The sequence below is a fragment of the Calliopsis andreniformis genome, chromosome 6 (genome assembly GCF_051401765.1).
Source record: "Calliopsis andreniformis isolate RMS-2024a chromosome 6, iyCalAndr_principal, whole genome shotgun sequence".
NCBI lineage: Eukaryota > Metazoa > Arthropoda > Insecta > Hymenoptera > Andrenidae > Calliopsis > Calliopsis andreniformis.
In genome coordinates, this window is record NC_135067.1 from 12,022,236 (window position 1) to 12,043,864 (window position 21,629).

The 21,629-nt window shown below is 40.7% G+C and overlaps 1 protein-coding gene across 2 annotated transcripts in view; it reads right to left on the reverse strand.

Annotated features, from left to right (window-relative positions):
* LOC143180571 (uncharacterized) overlaps window positions 1–21,629 on the reverse strand; it is a 288,265-nt gene that overhangs the window by 61,485 nt on the left and 205,151 nt on the right. For both annotated transcript variants that reach the window (XM_076380390.1, XM_076380389.1), the window contains exon 4: window positions 14,514–14,597. In XM_076380390.1, the coding sequence (XP_076236505.1) occupies window positions 14,514–14,597 (84 nt within the window). The remainder of the gene's footprint in view (window positions 1–14,513; window positions 14,598–21,629) is intronic.

Sequence of the window (21,629 nt, forward strand, 5' to 3'; positions counted from 1 at the left end):
ATAAACTACATAAATCACTACAGACAAAGAACCCTCGCTCATTTAAACCCATTCATACTCAACACACAAAACCAGCACTCACATTTAAATGAATAATATTAATCTACACAAATACGAACTGAATCACCAAAAGATCCTGCTAATTTCCAGGTACATTACAACAGATAGCTGCAAAACTGAGGTAACATAGCCACGTCAGAATTGGTATTACTATGCAAACTTTGCCACAAATTTAGCCGCCCGTTGCACGGTAGCTGGACCATCAAAGGGAAACGATACAAAAATTAAACACACACAGGCGAATTAACGAAACACTCCAAAGCTCAAACACTCCCCCTGCCTCGTTTTTACCATGTAACAAACAACCTAAATATATTTAACTTGTCTTCAACGTTTGCTCGCTTCTTTCCTTCAAACAACCTGACCGATTCAAAGTAGGTCAGCGGGCAGATCGATGAAAAATTTGCAAGACAATGAATCCTAGGTCCATCGCGAGCATAACGATCGAATTTCGCGCGAGACCCCAGCACAATGGGCGGGAAAAGTGATTTGACGGGGAGACATAATACCGACGTGGACAGAAGCGACAATGCATGCCCACAGGGGAAGACGGTGTGCAAAAGGTAAAAGCGCTATCGGGCCAACGAGTGCGCGGGAATAAACTAGAAAAAAAGGGTAGCGAGCGAAGGGAGGGGTGCTTTGAAATGGGGTTGCGAGCACAAGGTTAAGTACTGAGATATCGGAACGGCTGTGGCCGTGGAAAAGGGACACGCTCTGAATGCCAGATACGCGAGCGGAGAGGAAAAAATCGAGGGTGGACCTGAAAATCGCAAGGCACGTACCGAGCCATTCTACCTCGGGAAATTTGACATTCAAATCTTGAACCGAGGTTCTCGATAAATCTGGACACGGTTACCAATAGGCCTACGTACACAAAGCGGTTTTATCGCGGTTCTGATCCATTGCGATATCTCTATGAGGAAAATCTTGGGGATTAAAACTGCAAATGGTCGTTAAAAGTAGCTGCGACATCAGGTGCTTGTGTTCTGCGTTGTTAGAGAGAATTGTACATACACTTTCGCGTTATTGCAATATGTAAAATATACTAAGTAAAATTCTATGACATAGTCTCGAGTACAAATCTCATCTCATATGATTGTATAAGGTTTACAAATATCGATAAGAATAATACTTAATGTGCATTTCTAGTAATATCAAACTGTCTAAATAATTCTGCACTGAACTGACGTTTTCTCTACAGACTTGATCCACGACAGACTAAAACCATGATAGAATCGCTTGGTGTATGTTAGCCTAATGGCTAAAGGAAACGACAGTAAGTACACTTCCGCCTGGGCGACAGTCATTGATCCGCTGCTCTGACAAATAATTAATAACACCTCTACGATGTTGCATAAATACGGGCAACAGCGCGTTAAATAGAAGACAAAATGGGAGACTGGTGGAAAAGCTACCCAAACAGGTCAGTATTTAATGAGTCGCTAATGAACCACGTGCAAATGTAATGATGTGGTTGACTCTACAGCGTGCTTGACCTAATGGAAACGAAAACGAAAATAAAGCTGCTCTTTCAATCGTTCCGCTTATTCAACGGAAATGTATTAAAGGAGTCTAAAGTGAAGGGTTCGCGCGTCGAGGAAAATTAAATGAAGCGACCGAGCAGAAATTGAATTTTCGAAAAGCACGTTTAAGGCTTTCATTATGACCCAGTGAGCGGTGGATGGAAGAATCGGGGTAGGCAGACTGGTCCTGTTCAATCGATTTAGCGAGGCGATTTTATTGATAAATACGCTGTAAATGGAAAACGAAGCGATTTGCGTGTAAATCATTAAACACGAATGCTCTCGAATCTTTAATTATATGAATTCCGTCAGCTGCATGACCGTCCCCGTGTATTAACGACAGGGTCCTAATGTATGCAGGGGGGTCATTAAAATTATTGCAACTTGTTTCCTGGCAACCAGGCAAAAATTCACGTTATTATGTGGACGAAAGAGAATAAACAATAAACTTTCGAAATTTTTGCTGGGCTTCTGCTGTTACCCGTGCAGTCTGTATGTATGCACAATCGTTCAAAAAGTAGGGTCTTTTCGTTTGATAACTTTTATATACACGATGCATCGAGGAGTAATTAAATTGAATTGGAATTAATTGGTAGAATTAACATTTGCATCCCAAAGATAGAAGTTTAAAAGGACTTTTGGAAGCAAATTTATGGTTCTTTAAAAGTGACGAAAATAGCGGTAGATCTTTTTTATGCAACTTAATTGCAGAAGTATCTGCGAAGTAGACAGTGCTTGCTCGAGGTCGATGGTAACTTATTCGCCCCAGAAAATTTCCTATTTAACTTGATTATTGCTAAGAAGACTGAGCTCTTTAGATTCAGCAGCCACTATTCTCGATTTTGAAAATGTCCAAGACGGAAAACGCTGAATGATTGAACTTTATAACTAACCCTGATTACTGAAATCGCTGAAAGATTGAATTTTGTACCATCCTATTAAAGGACGTTCATATTAGAGGGAGGTAATTTGGATCCTTTCCTCACTTTGAAAGTTTATCGTAACATTGTAGAGAATTAATAAAAAATTGTCTAATTTTCATATCTCCAAGTATTCAAATATTCAAATCTCTTCAATCTAGAAATATTCAAATTTTCATATCTTCAAATATTTAAATATTCAAGCCTCTTAAATCTAAAAATATTCAAACTTTCATATCTTCAAATACTCAAATATTCAAATCTCTTAAATCTAGAAATATTCAAATTTTCATATCTTCAAATATTTAAATATTCAAGTCTCTTAAATCTAGAAATATTCAAATTTTCATATCTTCAAATATTCAAATTTCAAATCTTTTGAATGTTCAAATATTCAAATTTTCAAATCCTCAAATATTCAAATATTTAAATCTTTTAAATCTTCGAATTCTCAAATTTTCTAAACCTTCAAATATTCACATTTCCTAAATCTTCAAATTTCAAATAGGTTGCAAATTTCTTCGTAAATAGTCTCACGTATACCTATGAAATGCAATTACAATTAGGCTCCTGATCGACCTACCAGTATTTTACCATATCCAATGGTCCAGAGTAAAGGCAAAGACAAAGGCAAAGACATACAAGAGCATAGCGCAATTCTATCATTCTATCGTGGAACAACTGGCACGATGGACCGCGGGTTGCTGGCGAGAACCGTAAGATACCGAATAAACAGGCAAACAGATACAAAGGTCGGAATCAACAGAACGGCAACGATGTAAGGAATTCTCATCGGGGATTTTTGGTTAAGTTCATACTCGGAGCAAATACGTTTCCAAAGGGATAGAGCGTTGCGGTCGCGAATATCGGAATTCACAATACACGTATAGCCGGGTGAACCGAAGTAACCGCGAGAGTGCTTTGAAATGGGTTGCGGGAACAAGGTTGAGTTCTAGGATATCAGAATATACGGCCGAGTAACGGTGCAAAAGTACGTGCCACGATGAAAGAGGGCTTCATGCATTTTGCTCCATTCACGCCCCTTCGCCCCAGCAAATGGATGTCTTTCTGTTTTTTCAAATTTCCCGCGACGACGGGTCCGCAGTGGACACAGCTTCCTATGGAACTTTTACTTGGGTATCAATTGTGAACGACCAAAGAGTTGTCAGAGTGAGTGAGTAAGTAGTTTTGAGATACTATAGGTACCTCTATACAATTCTATTTTGCAATCAAGCGTACTATTTTGTTTTATGAATATGCATAGTGTATTTACTGTAGGATTTTCGTCTGCGATGGTTTTCAAGAAAGGAAATATGACATAAGTCCTAAGTCACAGCTTAGTTCTCAGCTTCAATACTGTCTCATGGACTTAAACCTTAATTTGTAAGAGAAGACATTCTTTTAATGCCTTTCTTCTTTTTGAAAACATAAATTCTATATTCCAAATGTCAACTCGATTTTTTTGAAAATGTATCGTAAATCGTTTCGCCTTACAACCACAGACTTAAGTCTCAAAATGAGTCTCTGGTCTACTCTAATTCGGCAGTTATTATAACCTAAGTCCACAATCTGTGCATGCTAAAATTGTATTTGATCCTGTGCCGAATTTTCTTAAGCAAGAAGCAAGAAACTTGATCTCGCTAGTCAAACAAGATTTTGACTATCGATGACTCTTTCAGCAGCATGCTCAGGGAACGAACGAGCCATCCTGGAGGTAACAATGGGCCAAGTCTGGCGAGACAGGTTTTCGGAAGTTCTATAACAGCCGAGAATTCGGTATAAATATTTGACGAACGTTCGTTACACGGGGTAAGTTCTGTTTAAACTCGAACGCGACACGTTCTGTCTTCCGCGATGGAACGGCTGGGCTGGAGACCGACCAGGAGCCTACGGAAATTTCCATTCGGAAATATCATGGTTCTGACTACATATTTGAGTATTTGAGCAGACGGAGACTGCTCCGAGACTTTCGGGTAATGTTTGACCGCCTCATCGCCGCTGGAATATTTTCCCGGGCATTGTGAGCTTGAGCGACGAAAAATGTTCGAGAATGTCGTGTTAAGGGAATGAACATCCAACAGAGAGCGATAAAATCATTGTTGCAACAAGAAGAACTGGAAACTCTGCGATTCAACTACGGTAGACTTGTTTAACCCTCGAAACGCGAATGGTTTTCGATGGACGCTAAAGCATAATTGATAATTTGTAACTTCGAGAAGGCACTAATATTATTGCAAAGCAATCTAAATTATTTCACATTACCCCATTATTTTTCAAGCTCCAGAAATCTTCATTTTCACGAGCACACGAAATTCGAAGGAAATGAAATGAATTTCCAAGGAAATTTCATCCACAGAATTAATCGATATTCATGACTGTGTTTTTCCTACCACTTCCGCCACTCGTCGGTTATTTATCAGATTCGTTTCTGCTATCTTCTTACGGCGCCATCAGTCTCGGCACCGAGAGCTTAGCATGTGGTCGAGCATATTGTAAACAGCTGAGAGAAGCGAGGACTTTCACCGTTTTACTGAAGAAGGAATTTCACGGAAGAAAACTGGCCACACGCCGCGTTGAAACTCTGGCATGTAGTTCCAGGGCTCTAGGTTCATTTGCGCGGCGATATGCACGCAGGAAAACCATGAAACACGGCAATTTCGTGACCATGTTCTACGCGCGTCCCATTTTTTCCAACGAGATATAAAGTAGAAACGTAATTGTGCTGGGAAAAGGAACTGTACGAACGAGACAATTATAATTATTTTTAATTGTTTCACTCGAATTGTCACGCTTCCTACGCTTATTATGCAACTTCTGTGGAAGGGTTTTCGGGCTGACGTTACTGAGGGACACTAACAAACCTTAAGATACTATTTTTTAGCGAGATATTGATGACTGTGAATGAGAAGAAATGATATGTAATAATAGTGTAATAAGAAATTAACTGTGGCACCTATATACAAAATTTGCAACTTTCCAATTCACTAATTTCTGTTTCTTTATATTCTTGTTCCACAACCATTTGAGAAAACACTGGTAAATTGAGTTACGGAGATGCAAGCTTCGACTGTTTCTTCAATCAAATATTTAGAGATAAGGCTTTGCTTCTCTTCACCTATTGTACCAATACAATAAAAGTCTACCTCCCCAGCGCCAAGTTAAAATGAAAGATATTCGTATTCTACGATTCCTCAGCAAGACAATTTCGAAGCATCCACAAACAGTTATTTTGAACGCGATTGAATGTTGAATTCTACTCTGCGGGAGAAAAGGTTTCCAAGGAGAGCTGTGCGATTCAATTTCGCCAAGATACTCGAGCAACGTGCAACCATCGAAAAGTATCGATCAACATCGATCAACCGCGTACCAGTAGCATTTTGCTAAGGCTCACTTATAAGACTGCTCGATTATTCAAACAGACCATCCTATGCTCGCGTGTAGAATCACCATCTTTACTCGATATCTGTCCCGTGGAAACAAAAAACGACGTAAGTACCATTTTGGCTCACATTCCCTCAAAAATCTCTGATACATGTTGCGCGCAAGGTTACATATTCCAGGAGGCATTCCAGTAATCTCGATCAGAGCTACCACGTGGAAAAAGAAACAATAAGTTGCAGTATTTTGACCCACTTCGACCAAAACGCGCGCTGTTATTCTGACGCTGTCCCGTTTCATCGACAAAAATTCGGCCAACCTACAGAATGGAACAGAGAAACGTGATCCAAAAGAACGATACGAAATTACACGTTCTGCTCCGAATCATGTGTTTCGGAGGGTGAAAAGATTTGTTTCCTGTTTCTAGATTTTTGCGTTTGAGAACAGTTAGGATTGTTTAGAGGTAGCAAGAATTGAGTTAAAATTATTCAGCAATATTCCAAATTACAATTATTTAAAATTTTCTCAAAATAGATAGATAATCTTCATACCATTTCAAACATGTATCTTCCCAAAATTGGTTTTCACTCCAACTTTGGGGGTGGGTTTCACCCCCTAAATACGAACATCAGTAGCTAGAATTTTCTCGAATAAAAAGTTTCATCAAACTCGAAGGACGACATCAAAAGTAATGTTCCTTGCCAGTCAAACAGAAATCAATTTTCCTTCACTTTTTGAGAGACACAATAAAATAACGCAGACCACGTACACGCATTACGCTGTTTTGACCACGAAGTTGGGTCATATCGTGGCTCAATGGCACCGATAAAGGTTATAATACCGCGGGCATTCATCATTTTTATCGAGGCACAAACAACCGCGCGGAAATTGACCGTTTCCAGTCGATGCGAGCATCGATATCATCGGCAAGAGTTTCGACGCGACTCGCGTGAAACGCTAGGACAACGATTCGACCCTTTGCGCGGAGGCAGCGGAATAAGAATTCCATCGTAAATTACTGTAACGATCGTCCTTACGACGACTGAGATGGCATGCCGTTTCGAGGAGGAAACGCCGCGAATTGGCTCCAGTTCAAGTTGAAACTCGAAACCAACGCGGCGAAAAATGCACGTGAGAGCGTCGCCGAGATCCGCTGGTAAACGCTTTGCCACGTTTGGAAGAGGCAACTGGCGGACTTTCGGCGTGGAATTCGGCGATTCCTTTTTCTCCTATCTGGCCGACCCTCGTCGGGACGAATGATTAGAGGAGCGAGCTTCTCCCTCGAAGGGATTCAATACTCTTCGCCGATTAGCAATTGTAAAATCCACCTGGATGTTTTACTATAAAAGGTAGCCTGTTCCATGGAAGGGGACTATTGGATATTCGATAGCACTTCGAATAAAAATGTTTGAAGTACGGCTTTGAACAGAGCCGTCTGTTGTCGAAGTCAATGGAATAGTATCTCATATGCTCGCTGTGGAATAATTTTGGCGAAGCTGATGATCTGGGTCTTCATCGTTTTCGACGATTTTTAAATACGTTATAAATCCTGATATTTTGAGCAACTTTTTCCTTTGGCAAAATTGATGATCGACTTTAATTTCCCAGATATTTGCAAAAAGATTTTCGTGTATAAACACAGTTAAACACTCCACATTGGCGATCTGCAGGAAGCTTGTATAAAGGGTGGTTCGTGTGGTGTTGCACTTGCTCGAAAAAGAAAGTAGTAGGTAAATATAAGAATTTCTGAAGAACCTACATATTTTCTGCTATCGAAAGAATTACAAATTTCTAACTCTTTTGGAAATCGAGGTAGCATTCAAGGAGGACATTTTACGTAGAAGTAAAAAGGGAGAAACTTTACACGCTCTCGTCTCAGAAAGCAATGAAAGACTGACACTTTAAGCTCCAGGAAGAAAGTTTTTCATTACGATCCTATAATTTCGACTTTATTGGTACTCAGCACTAAAACGCGAGTGTCGGGAGTTGAAAGTGGAATCGAAGTCCTAATTTTTCCTTATCTTAATCGGAAACTTCAACGAGGAATTAGAATGGCCACTCCGCAACGTCAAATTTTAGTTTCTAACTACTCGAATGTAGAAATGTATGTATAAGAGATCAAAGTGCTCGTTAATTAGCGAATGATTTCTCTTTCTAATGTTGGAGAACTAAAACTTAATTAACTGAGTTTTCTCTTCGTGTCACTGGCTTTTGATCATCGGAAAAGTGGAATTTAAAAAGGACGTTTTCGCGGATCTGTCGAAATAACAATCCCGATGGCTAAATACAATGTTAACAAGGATCGTCTGTTGAATTGGGGTATTTTATTTTTCGCACACTCATTCAATTTGGAACAAAACGCAAAAAGTGTACGTTCGATGTTTTTGATCACGGAATATCGTATTTTTCCTGGTGAAAGGTAATCAACTGTGACAGTTTTGTACGGTCAAGAAATTAATTCCACGTTAAAATTTTCATTTCCTCGAAGCAAGAGGCCTCTCCTCATTGGAAATTGCTATCTCTAAAAAATACAATTTCCATCCAAATGATTCGTCCAAAAGACAGTTCTCTTACATAAAATATTACAAGAGGAAGAGATACTTATTATTCATTTTCATTTCAGTTTGATCATTTGTGGCAATAATTTTCATTAAATTATTATTCTAACTTCGTTTTTTACTTTCATGGTAACCATTTGTTTTTTAATGCACGTTTCTTTACATTTCATTGAACTTTATTGTCAAACAATTAAAAATTAAAAGTAACTTCAAACAAACGACACAACGTTTCAAGTTATAACAGCATACAGCGATTTACGGAAATCAGAAGGTTCGCTGAATTTTAATGAGCAAAGATTAAATATATTTGCGAGAATTTGTACGAGACGAGTACGCGTGAGTCTGCAAATAATTGTCTGATTAATGGTGTAATATATTGTTTCACAAGCCGAGCGTGCTTAAACGAGAAAACATTGATAAAATGATCCGGTTATAATTAACGTAGGAGTGAGAATCCTTTGAACATTAAACATGGCACATTTGAAAGTAACAATTCCGTCACATGCATAATAGTACAACGCTGTTCCATAATATACATTCCAAAAAGTATATTCCATAATTTTCAAGAATTCAAAATATCATTAACAATTACCCTACTTTCAACAACGAATAACTGATCTCTGAGGAATAGTATACAATACACTCGCAAGTTTCACGGGAATTTATTTCAATAAATATATCGTCCGACAAAAATTCGTTCGAATACAATTTTCTATTCGATTTAGCCTCGGGGGAGTGAAATTTAGAACGACAGTCGACTATTGAAAGAATTCCCTGGTCATAAAATTTTAGCGAAAAATATTATCATAAAAATCCATCGAAACGTGCGATTACTCCGATTCGAAATCAATTGGAGGTCGTTAAAAATATTTGCCACATTAAATGAACGACTGCTCATTCAGACCCCTTTCGCGGGTCAAGCTTTTTTCCTGATCCTGAATTTCGAGGTATTATTTAGCGCGATGCAGGATTATACGTAAACGACCAGGACAACAAAATTCCACGATAAAACGTCTCTCATTGCGACGGAGGAGCCTTCTAAAGATAGATACGACTCGCGTGACGAATATCCCGTGTGCGTACACTGACGTAATCAGTGACACATGTTCTACAAATATCACTTTAAAAAACATTTTTTCACTGACCCCAGGACGAGGGACTACGAACGTGACACACATGTGACTTTTTTCGGTGGTATAGAGCATGGACGATAGCGAATTTCGAACGGACGAAAGGCAAACTCTTCTGTTGGCTTCAAATTATCAAGGGAACTCGCGGAACATTAACACAGTGACATCTGCTATGAATAATTTATGTTTTAAATTACTGTAACGTCCGGAGTTATTAATTATTTTGAACGTCGAACGACGCGGGATTTATGTTCTGACCAAGTTGTCAGTACACCAGTTTTTCAGTTTCGCGGTATGCAGCGTGGGGCACGAATTTAAGGGTGCGTAAATTAGCAGACGACAGATATGGAAATACAAGCTCCTAGGCATAACACTTTACTACTATTTTCATATTTTTAAATATTCAAATTTTCGATGTTTCAAATAATTTCAAATTCAAATGTTTGAAGTTTCAGTTAATTATAAATTCAAATATTCAAATGTTTGAAGTTTCAGTTAATTCTAAATTCAAATATTCAAATTTTCGAAGCTTCAAATAATTTCAAATTCAAATTTTCAAATACTCAAATTTTTTAAAAAAGTGTAACGTTTGAAACAATTTTATCTTTTATATCTGTGGACGTTGGGCATAGAAACGAGAAGCAATAACATGTGTCTTATAGGTAATTTATCTGTATCTCAGAGGTAGACTATCCCAAGTCCATTTTTGTTATTTTTCAGGAGAGTCAAAAAACATAACTTCACTAAATTCCTATTATTCTACCAAAATGAAGAAAAAGCAATAAGATTGTGTAAAAAACCTGATTTTGAAAAAAATGTACTTGGGTTAGTCTAGCTCTGAGGTACAGAAATGTTGTTACATGTAACCACATTATACCCAATAAAAAAGGTGAATGCAATTTGTAATAATTTATATTACGTACACATCTGCATCTTCAGTGCCTCTATTTCCTGGGCAAAGTATCATCTCTGAATGAGCCATAAATTACCGGAAATTAAGTGAGAGATATTAAAAAGGACCGTTAATCTCTACTTACGCTAAAGCACGGTAATAAAATGCGAAGAGATATCGAAAGATGTCGGGGAGGGACATTAGCGAAATTAATTCGTAGTTCTTCCCACGCTGACACGGCTCGTTGCATCGCGGAAACGGAACCAGAGTTTAATACATAGTTATGCACCAGAGATTGGCTCACGTTCAAGTCGAAACTCGAACGCCCGCGTTTCACGTGGTCGTTCGAGATCATCGAGAGCGCGAGCGAAACCCTCGCGAAGCCTTTCGAATATTTCCAGACACGCGAAATCTCGTGGGAGCTCATTCTCTGCCGCTATCAATCTCGTTCCCACTTGCGCTAGCGATTCAAACGGAGCGCATTAAACGCGCGAATATCCATAATTTCCCGCGGTCCCCGCTTACAAGATAAATAAACGATAAGTTCCGTCCTTTCTGCCAGGGATAACGCGGCTCGAGCATGCTCTCGAATGTGCTGCTGCGGAACGAGCAATTTCTGGAGATTGCCTTTTCTGAATACGGTACGTCGAATACATTTCTGAAGACAGCCTGTACGCTGACGACTCGATCCTATCTCCAGGAGCACGACCGTCGGAGAAAATGAAAAAACGATTCTGGGAAATTCTAATGAGAAATTCTGTATTATTAGATGGCGCTCTCTATTTTATTACTGTCTCTATAACTCGATCGAATTCACAGCGAATTGGTTAATCTAAAGATTTCCAATATCGACGATCTTTCTGATATGTTTGAAGAATTTGCACCACCTGAGCAGGAAGACTTCCGAGGAAACTGTTGGATTCTTGTGTGAAAAACACTATAAATCGATTATACTTACAGTATAATACAATTTGGTAATGTTTCTGAAATATTAAGCTAATTGGAGTGAAGACACGTAGCAAGTGCAACTAATACACTGTCTAAGAACGTCTGAGGATACGCTCTTATATAGAGTATCGAATATAGTGAGGCGAGGATAACCAGAGTCCTTAGATAACTATGAATAAGCCTGACAAATTTCTACTTTGATATAAAAAGTGAAAGCCAGAGTGACTAGCTGTGCTTATCGATGACACAGGTCTAACAGAAGATTAGTCATCCAACAGAACAGACGCTTTACTTGAAACTTTGAAACACTTAAGTAGAATAAATCGGCAATGGCCAGACACGCCCGTGTTTGGCACTGTTACTGATTAAACACCCATAAAATCAATCAATATTATAATTATCATTTACGACCTTTTTACTGCTCTTACTATTTAATAGTCCCTCGTTCTCCCGCCACTAGCCATAATTTAATTCGGCATCGTCACAATCGAAATTCCATCGTCCATTGTTAATTTGGGAAACCGTAATCGACAACGATTTACGATGCATTATGCATTGTCGCTTTTTTTTTCGTCTGACGGTATCACGACTGCGGCAGAATTATTAACGTCATTAAAACGGTACGCAAAAATTTGATTCGAGCTTGATATTAACGAGGTGCGTCGATTTATGTTAACCCCCGTATGCAGATCGAACTGCCATGGACGCTCTTTATCCTTACCAGTTAAGTTAATTACGTCGTATCTCGCCCAACGGAAGCGATTCGACTGGTAACGAGCCGTTAATTAACTCGATCCCGAATTACGGTCAGCCGATTTTTCCGAGCACGCCTGGTATTACGTTATTAATAAATACGGTACTATTGCGGGCCAATCGGCACGGTTCATTTGCCTCATAAAGGCGGAACTAGCCGGCCGACGAGCAGTTATATACCACAAATTGGCTCGCGTTCAAGTCGACGCCCGAAACAATATGCCTGGGAACACGCATGTGAGATCATATACCGGAGGCCAAGCCCCCTTTTACGCGCTCGTCGTTGATTTTACGCGAAATTCGATGAAATGGACTTTTTCTGCCATCTTCCTGATTATCGCTGGAGTTTAATAACGAAAATGCCAAAGCAGCTATAGTAAATGTCTGATGCAATTGGTCGGGTTGATGAGGGTGTAAAATTAATATAAATTATTGACTTCTCTTATTTTTGTATGGGTTTGTTCGGTTTTAATAATTTTGAAATATGCGGAAGGCGTGTCTGACTAACGAGGAGAGGCTAATTTTAGGGGTTTTAAATGTTTAAATTTTCAAATCTTGATATATTTTTGGGGGGTAGTGTTCGTAAATTATTGGCCATGTGTTATTACAAAAGTGTATTTACATATCTAATTTGGCAAGTTTATGTGCTGTGAGATTCGTTAAAATGTGTGTGTTATACTTTGGGAGCTTCCTTCGTAGGAACTGTGTTAATTAAAAGGTTAATCAATTATTACTATGTGTTTTTGGTTCTAATTTATATGTAAAATTTATACTGCAGCTTGTATCATTGTATCCATGACAGATCTTTTTATTAACTATTTTTCAGATGTACGAAATAAATACTGATACAGTATCCATGAGAAGCTTAGAATTACCTGAGTTCTAAACAAAGTAATACTGTTTAGAAAAGTACTTTTAACTTAAAGTATCAATATAATTGCTTTCTCATTTTTATATGAATTTTTTAAGGTCACATCAACTGTCTCTTGGCTATTAGCAACCACTATATAATTCTTTATTTTCATTTAAACTGCATATCTATTTCTACAAAACCTTCTTCATTTCCCTAATTAAAAAAAAAAAAGTTCAAGCTTTTGGCCAGTAGACGCAATTTGAAAACGAATATATAAAATCCGAATTGGATGATACAGTTCCTATTTTTTAAACTCGTAAAGAATCCCTATTTATCCCTGTCTACACTGCTCCACTATTTTAACCAGACAAAGACGAAATGCCTGGTTCCCCGAAGCGAATGTGTTAAAGATACGATGGGAGGGGGGATTTATAAGGGGTTGAAAGGATTTCGCAGAAAGTCGAAACATTATCGTAAATCTGTCCGAGTGAACTCAACGACGTCGCCATTCTCCCCTCGCGGGTCTGTCGAGGTCATAAACAGGAGGTGCGTGGAACAATACGAAACAGGGGGAGGCGTTAGCGGTTCGCTTTGTCGGCGTCGCGATTAAATATTGAATGCCGCGTCGATCCTCCTCCTTGTCGAATCATCCCCGTTCGGGTCAGGGGAGGGGGGATGGGACAGGTCGAGTTTAATTAGAAATTAACGAAAGCTCACGTCGAAGTTGCGTCTTCGGGCGGCGATTTAATTTACGCGACGTCGTTGCCTATAATAAAGGAAGTCCGCGAGGTTGCGACGTCGTCGCTGCCCGACGGTCCAATTAACTTAATTAACGTTACAGAACGTTAAAATTTTGACGAAAATAGTGTCCTATCGGCGACGTTGCTCTTAATTAATTTCCACGATTGTTTTGCAGATAATTGTATTTTCCGCGTCGAGTTTAATTAACGGCCCGGCCTCTGTAGTCGAAGCTCACGAAGATCCGCCGAAAGAAATGGCAAGCGTTTCCTAGAATCTCTCGCCACTCGACGACGATTGCATTCTCCACGACGGAAGTATCGCTGGGACGTGACTGCAAGCCAATTAACGACGGCCAATTTATTATAACGTGACTTTAACTTGACGAATGGATCTCGTTCGTTTTTTATTCGAAATTCAGCTGGAACTTAAACGAGTGCATTGCTCGCGAGAAGGCACGGAATTTTTTGGAAAGAAATAGCAACATTGCGTCACAAGCTTCGTCAACATTTCAAAATGATTTTCCCTTGTGTTATTTTTCTTTGTATTCCTTGTGCCAATCCTTTCGCGGTATTAAATGTTTCACTTGGACATAACTCATCCTTCGATGAAGGAAGATCGATTACAGTTTCGATGGAGACGATTACACAATGTATTCCTCTATTTTCTATTTGCGTTCGCGGGCAATCCTCTGAAGACGCGATAAAACGTTGTAAAAGACTGTTTGAAAGCACGATACAACATTCTGAGCTCGTCTTACCCTTTCTCGACACAGCCGAAGAAATCCTTTCATCCCTGTTGCCTCGGTTCGACTCTCTGTGTTTATTCTGCAGAATGCGGGCGCCTGGAACAAAAAGAGAGAATGTCAGCCTCTGTTCTACTCTACAGCCATATTCAGCGGCGGCAGAATGATAAACGACGTGTGTAATTTCTATGGCTTATCGGTTCGTCAGGGGCGTGTCACAGAGAGGATATTCAAGCTTTATTTGATACCATATGCACCAGGCAGGTATTCTAATAACCATATTCTGATCTAAGAAAAAAGGCTAAAACTTGACGATTTTATTCTATGCACTTTCTCGCTTAAAATACTAATTTTATATGCAGCAATTCAATATGTTATTCTAGGGACAGTGTTCCCTATTCGAGAAGCTTGAAAGAAGTCACCCTCGAGGTCGATTTCCCCATCTTATCCCTGTATTCGTCTTCGAAAGTGCTTCCGCTAAAGAGCAAACGCGTTGCTAAACCTCATTTTATTCAAATTGTAAGGGAATGTGCTCTACGATCTTTGCTATCGAATGGCTGTCAAAGCCCCCTTTTATCTTTATTCCAACCCCTCGCAGTTGTGACACGAAATAACTTACGATCTAAGCTTTTCCAGCCAAGTGTTGCTTTTTTCATATACACTTCGTGGAGCATGAACGATCAAAGCGAAAGCTGTATTCCGATTTCTTTTTCAATGATAAAATGAAGCAATTTATTCTTTTATCGAGGAACACGCCTATCACCCATGTGTACAATTCGTAGGTGGTTCAAAGTACTCTTGGAATTCGATTCAATTTGAAATTCGTCAAACTCTTTAACAGAAAGTTGACTTTTTATTGTTAGGCTATTATAGGCTACTCTACTTGTTTAATCTCTTGTACCTTTGTATTTACGAAGGTTCTGCCTTCTTGAATAAATATTTTTTAATAATTCTAGGGTAGCCAATTTTTTAATATTCTAGTAAGACCAGTATATTTTCCTTTTGTGGTAATTTAATTGGTCAAGAAAAACTCTTGACTACACTTATTATAAATTTTGGTCCCTTTGGATGCAGTCTAAGTTTTGTTCCATTCTTCTTCTACTTATTCATTTTCTACGAAACGAATAAAGTCTTCCTGTGCCATTAAAACGAACAAAAAGAGTATTTCATGTAGAGGCTATTAATATTTGGTTAATGTCAGTCTTCGTTACTTTTTTACTAATTACCTAGTACTTGGAACGAATTCAGACCATAGTCATCTAGACTATTATATAAAGAAGAAAAGTTGCGTTGGTTTTCAGGATAAACTCTGGAGAATAAACTGTTTAAAAGATTATTTCTTCCCAAGCGACATAGGGTATATCTTATATTATTTTAATATTCTGTGTCCTTATGTAGTTTCAATCTACAACATCGACCCAAGGGAAGCTGTAGTCAAACGCAACTGTTTTCATAACTATGTCTCGCTATTTGACCAAAACAAAAAAAACCAGCACAGCTATGACCCAGTGCCACAATTAAACCCCCATCTGAAAGCAACTCTGCAGATACACCCAAACATCCCCCAGACCTAATTACCCGCTAATTTTCCCCGATAGCGTAAACTGGTCGCAAAAATAATTACATTGGGAGGAAGAGAAGCGCGGGTAGAGCGCACGCTCCTAGGCAATATTTAGCCCGTCGTCTAATGACTATTTATACAACGATTAAGGGTACAAAGTATTCCCTAATGCAACCGCTATCACGACGCCCCCGTAGCACCGAAACACTCGAGCACGCCAACAACGACGATATTCAAATTTCATCCAGCCTCAGCCCCCGCCCGCGGAGAGCTCCGAAACAAATCCTTTTATCCTCCGCGTTCCCTCGACGCTGCGTCTAACCGCCCCGCAGGAGGATGTGTTCGAGGCAAAAGGAAGCGGTGCAATTCCGTGCCGAGAGAACACTTCATCAACCGCTGGGAGGAAACGTATGTACGTTGCGCAACAACGAACCGGTTACACATTCACCCCCGCGAGCGATGCGCGCACAAGCTAAGGGGATAACAGCGAAGGAGAAACAGAACAGTGTGTACGCGAATGTCGCCCCCTCACCCTGTAACGCGGTGAATGGCGCGTAAACTGCTCGTCATTATTTCATCGAACTGTCGCCCAGTTCAACAGGTACGTTTCCGGGGAATATACGCCGAGGGGAGAGGGGAGAGCGAGGAGACAGCCAAACGAGACAGGGATAAGCTGCGAGAATTAGGGAAAAAGGAGAAAGGAATTGGGAAGGGTGGACTGGGGGTGGGGAGGAAAGAGCATGCAGGGAGTTACTTTATGCAGAGGTGCGCGCATACTTACGAAGGGACGCCACTGGTTCGCCATCTTTTTCTGTGGCGGAGCTGGGACGAAACAAGGGAAAAGGGAGTTGAACATCGAGAGCCTTCAGCGAAACTGGCCCCAGGCCAAGGCATTATTTTCGAGGGAACGAGGGAGAGCGTCGCGCGGGGAGGCTGTGACAGAGAGGGCGAAGCAAGAGAATGGGGTTGCTGGAAGAGACTAGGGTTGGTAGCTCAAATGAATATTTAATTTCTGCATATCTCACCCCCGACTAAGGCTCAGCGCGACGGAGCGTCCGCTCTCCCAAGAGAACGAAAGGAAGTAACCCTCGTGCTCCTCGCTATCCCCTGTGATGTAGGGCAGAGTCCTCGCAAAAGTGTGCCCCTTCGTTTCCATTTAGGAGGCCCGTAAACTGCCTATTTTTCTTTATCGCGTGTTTATTTTCCGCGCTCCCTGACCCCCTTTGAACGACCCCTGGGTCACTCTTTCTTTAGATTTTTTTAGCTAGCCTTTAAGACCATCCTGTTCTCCTTTTTCGACAATTTTTCTTCCTTTTCATTTCGAACTGTCGTTTTGTCTATGGCTCCCATTCACCGACACAGCTCTCGTTTCAGTTCTCTCATCCTTTCTCTCTCCCTCGTCGAGAATTTCCCGACTCCCTTCTATTACTCTTTCATAGACGCAGTTTCTAGTTTCTTTAATTCTTCATTCTCCTCGCTGCTCACGTACTCCTCTGATTTTTTACCTCTCTCTCCACAGGCATCCTCTCTTTTTAGCACATAATTCCTCCTGTCCCATATTTCCCCCTTCGCTCTCTCAACGTCCGCCATTTCTCCTCTTTCTGTTCCCTTTCTGTTCCCTTTCCAGAGTTCTTCTGTTTCACTGTACTCCCGTCCCTCCTGTTCGTACTTTCCAGTCCTCCTCCGTGTTCCTCTTTACCCATCCTCCGTCTCGTCCCTCCATTTCTCTATTTCAACCACCCTCTATTTTTCCCCACTTTTTTCCGCCAACACGAGCTTCTTTTTGTACCCCTTTCTTTGTTTGCACCCATTTGTCCACATAGCTTCTCTCTCGTCCTTTTTCCTTCCTCTAATTACAGTTTGTTGTTGTCCTATTTTTCCCTCCGCCCAGGTTTAGTCACCTCCTCCCCCCAATCGTCCTCCCACCCCGCTCTCGTTTTATTCCCCTCTGTTTGTCTTCCATCGATACAGACCTTCGAACTTTACCATTACCGTCGTTCGCTCGTAATTCTCCCGTAATTCTTTCTTAATTCTCCGCCTCGAATTCCATCCCGCTCGTTGCCCTCCCCGACTCCCCGATTTACACAGTTACTCCTTCGCTCGGTTCTCTTCGGGCCCTGCGACTCCATCGCGAACACCTTTCCTTCCAGCTCGCTTCCCTCGCAGTCTGCTCGTCCAGCTCGAGTGCAGGCTCTACCCTTTCAGCGCTCCCTTTCCGACTTCCCCAGTGTCGGCGGGGTGCCCGAGGGCCAATTACGAGGCTCCTTCGCGATGGAACGTGCCAATGTCGAGGACGGAAGGGCGAAGGCTGGGGCAAAAGGACCGAGAGGAAGAAAGGTCAAAAGACGAGGTGGCGAGGTCTGTGAGGATGGAGAAAGAGCTCGAGATGAAATGTGTTGTATGTTTTGGGCGTCGCTCGGAAGCTGCGGAATGACACGTGGACAGAAAGTCATCGCGTGGCTCTTTCTGGTGGTCTGGTTAGGAATTAGTGTAGAGTCTCTAATTCGGTAGAAGCGTATTTAAATATTAAAATAGAAGAAAGTTGATGTCAGGCAAGGTGAGTAATATGCCTCGTTGAAATTAGTCAAGTTACTGTACATAGCTAACATATGGTTGCATTTGGAAAAAATGTGAATGCATGTGGTTACAGTAAATAGAATCGCCTGATTTCACATGCGTTTTCAGATGTAGCGAATTGTTGAACAAACTAATCATAACTAACTGAATCTACATATTCTCTATGTACGGAAAATGATTACTAGCAACCTTGTTAGTTCCGTACAGTACTTGAGTTCACTTTATGTTATCTTTTCCTGAAATGGTTCTTCTTCCTTATCGATTGCAACCATGGATGGTATAAAACCTGCTGTCCAGTGACGTCACGAGGCAGAAAAGGAACTTCTCGAATAAGATAGGGATTCTTAGCAATCACTGCTTACTGAAGCAATCCGTACCCCATTGGAAAAGTTCCTTTTCTACCTCGTGACGTCACTGGACAGCAAGTTTCATGCCATCCCTGGTACCAGAAAACTCCTCATTTCTCCTGTTTAAGTATATTCTCACACTTAATCACAAATTTAAATAAAAACTACATAAATAGAAACATACACAAAACCCAAATGGACATGTTCCTCAGAACACTGTCAGACAACAAGTTCTCACACTCCACAGCAGAAAACTAACAAAATACTCTCTGCTGGACACACAATCTCACAATACTCCCAAGAACAACTACCCCAAGAAATTCTCAAATGGACACGTATCGAAAAGCCCTCGGTGTGCTAGATGGAACAAGGACAGGCCAATGTTTCCCCCGAAACATTGGAAGGTCAGGTGGAAGCACATTGCCAAGAGAAATCCGTATCCCGAGACGAATGACGTTCCTGCAGAACAAAGTCGATACGCTCGGTCATACGTGGCTCGCATGGAAAAACCGAGATTAAAGCGATAGACGGCCGCGCGTAAAGTTTAAGTAGACGGATTCAAACACGGGGCTCTTCTATCCGTTTAATCTGCTCGCATTCGTACCGTGATGAAACGAGGAAGGAGGAGGGCGAGGGGCAACGACTGATCGCCAAGGCGAGGTTCAAGTGAACGCGATACAGACGGAGGATGGAATTAAAAGTTGGCTGGGTGTGAGTGCCAGCCGAAGGGGCAAAAAAAGATGAAACGATAAGAGCAGATGAATGGACACGCGGGGAATTTTTTTCGTGTCGCGTGCGGGGAATAACAAGCGCCCCGTATGAAATGGAGAGAAATGATAACGATGCTTGGGTTAGGGCAGGTGAAAGAGGGCCGGCGAGATAAATAAATTAAAATTATGGCGGGGTAAGTGAAAACACTGAACTCGGTGGAGAGAATTTTGTGAGTGGCGGAGATTAATGAAGGGGTGGAAGAAATTTGGATTTTCTGACTCATTGACAGTGCCAGTATTAATGGCTAAGTGGTTTTAGGATGCTAGTAAAAACGAGGTTTTTGAAAAATGATGTGGTGATAGATGTAGCGTTAATAATTTCACTTTCACTTCATCAATTTAATACCAGGGATGCTGGTTTTTTCTGCATAATTACGATAGGACTGGTTTAAAGAAATTTATCAAAATATTTTTTTGATGTCGTTCATAGATTTGATAGAAGAGAGAATGACTTCTGAGATATCTATAAAAATTACCTCACTCGGAAACAATGAGACCTACTTTTATCTGAAAGAGTGTTAATAACGTCAAAGACTACTAGTTAAATTGTGAAAGAAAGGAAATACTTTCATTGCCAAATTATTGAATAATTAATAATCTTCTACCATCAAATATTGCATACGAAATTTACTACTCCTATTTATTTCATTTTTCCAGCAAATCAACCATACTACTTCCTCGATATTACCCACGACCTAATTTTTCCGCACTTCGTATTTTCAACCCCCTCAATTTTTCAGCATCGACAAACCTGCCTATTTATTTTCCTCCATATGGCAATATTTTTCAGCCAATTAATTCCATCCTAACATATTATCATTGACCCATAAATCTTCTTCTCCCCTAACCGCAGGATGCACCAAACGATGCAACTGATGGCGTGCACGGGCTTCGTCGGATGCACCTAACTAGAACCTCACCCTCTGCACTGATGAATATGTTGAACGTATAAATACGTCGTTGGGCGTATGCAAGTAAATGAGGGAAGGGGTCGACGAAGTGAAATTCAAATAAGAAATGATAACGGCGAAACGAAATCTCCCCGACAGCACTTAAGGGAGGCAGAAAGTTAGACAAAGGAAGTCGGACGAGGAAGAGGACGAAGTCTGGGGTCGTGAAATAGTAAAGAGGGGATGGGAGAGGGAAGGAGGCAAGAAGACGGTCTCAAGGGTGGAAAACGCGGGACGGAGGTGACTGAAGAAGAGAAAATGGAGGCTGGTAACATCGGCAAACTCGACCGCTCTAACTCAACCTGCTGCTGGAATTTAACTTGACCCTCGCTGCTAAAGACTGCGTACTAATCTGCGCGAGTAGACAGACCCGAGTAAATGACACGAATATAATCTGAGCGTTGCATAAGCGTAAGAGACCCGAAGGTTTTGTATAATTTGTATATGTTTACTCCGCGGTGGCTTCCTTTCGGTAACACAGTCGAATGTGATGGGGAGCGTTTCTAGACCACCTGCTCCTCCACAGCGGGACAAAGAAAATTTAAAGGGTGGAAGGAAGAAGGTGAATAAGTAGTGTAACATGCAAAGTGAAATGGAATCTGGGGAAATAGAAAGAAGGTACAGACCCAGAGGCGTATGATAAGGAAAGAGGAGTGGGGATTATAGAAGTGTATAAGGAACGAAATTACCTCGGTGAAGTACCTAAAGAAATAGAACCACGCAATGGAATTACCTCGTAAAATAAAATTCTGCAATAAGACTACCTAAGGAGCTGGGGTTTCCTAATAAAAAGTAATCCTTAATAAAGCTGACGGGCGGAATTCTAGAAAAAATAGAGCTACACCATGAAATAAGTGGGGTCCATTAGATCGAGGACCTCAGACCTCCTTTTTCCATTAAAGTGTATTTCTTACCATTTTAAATAC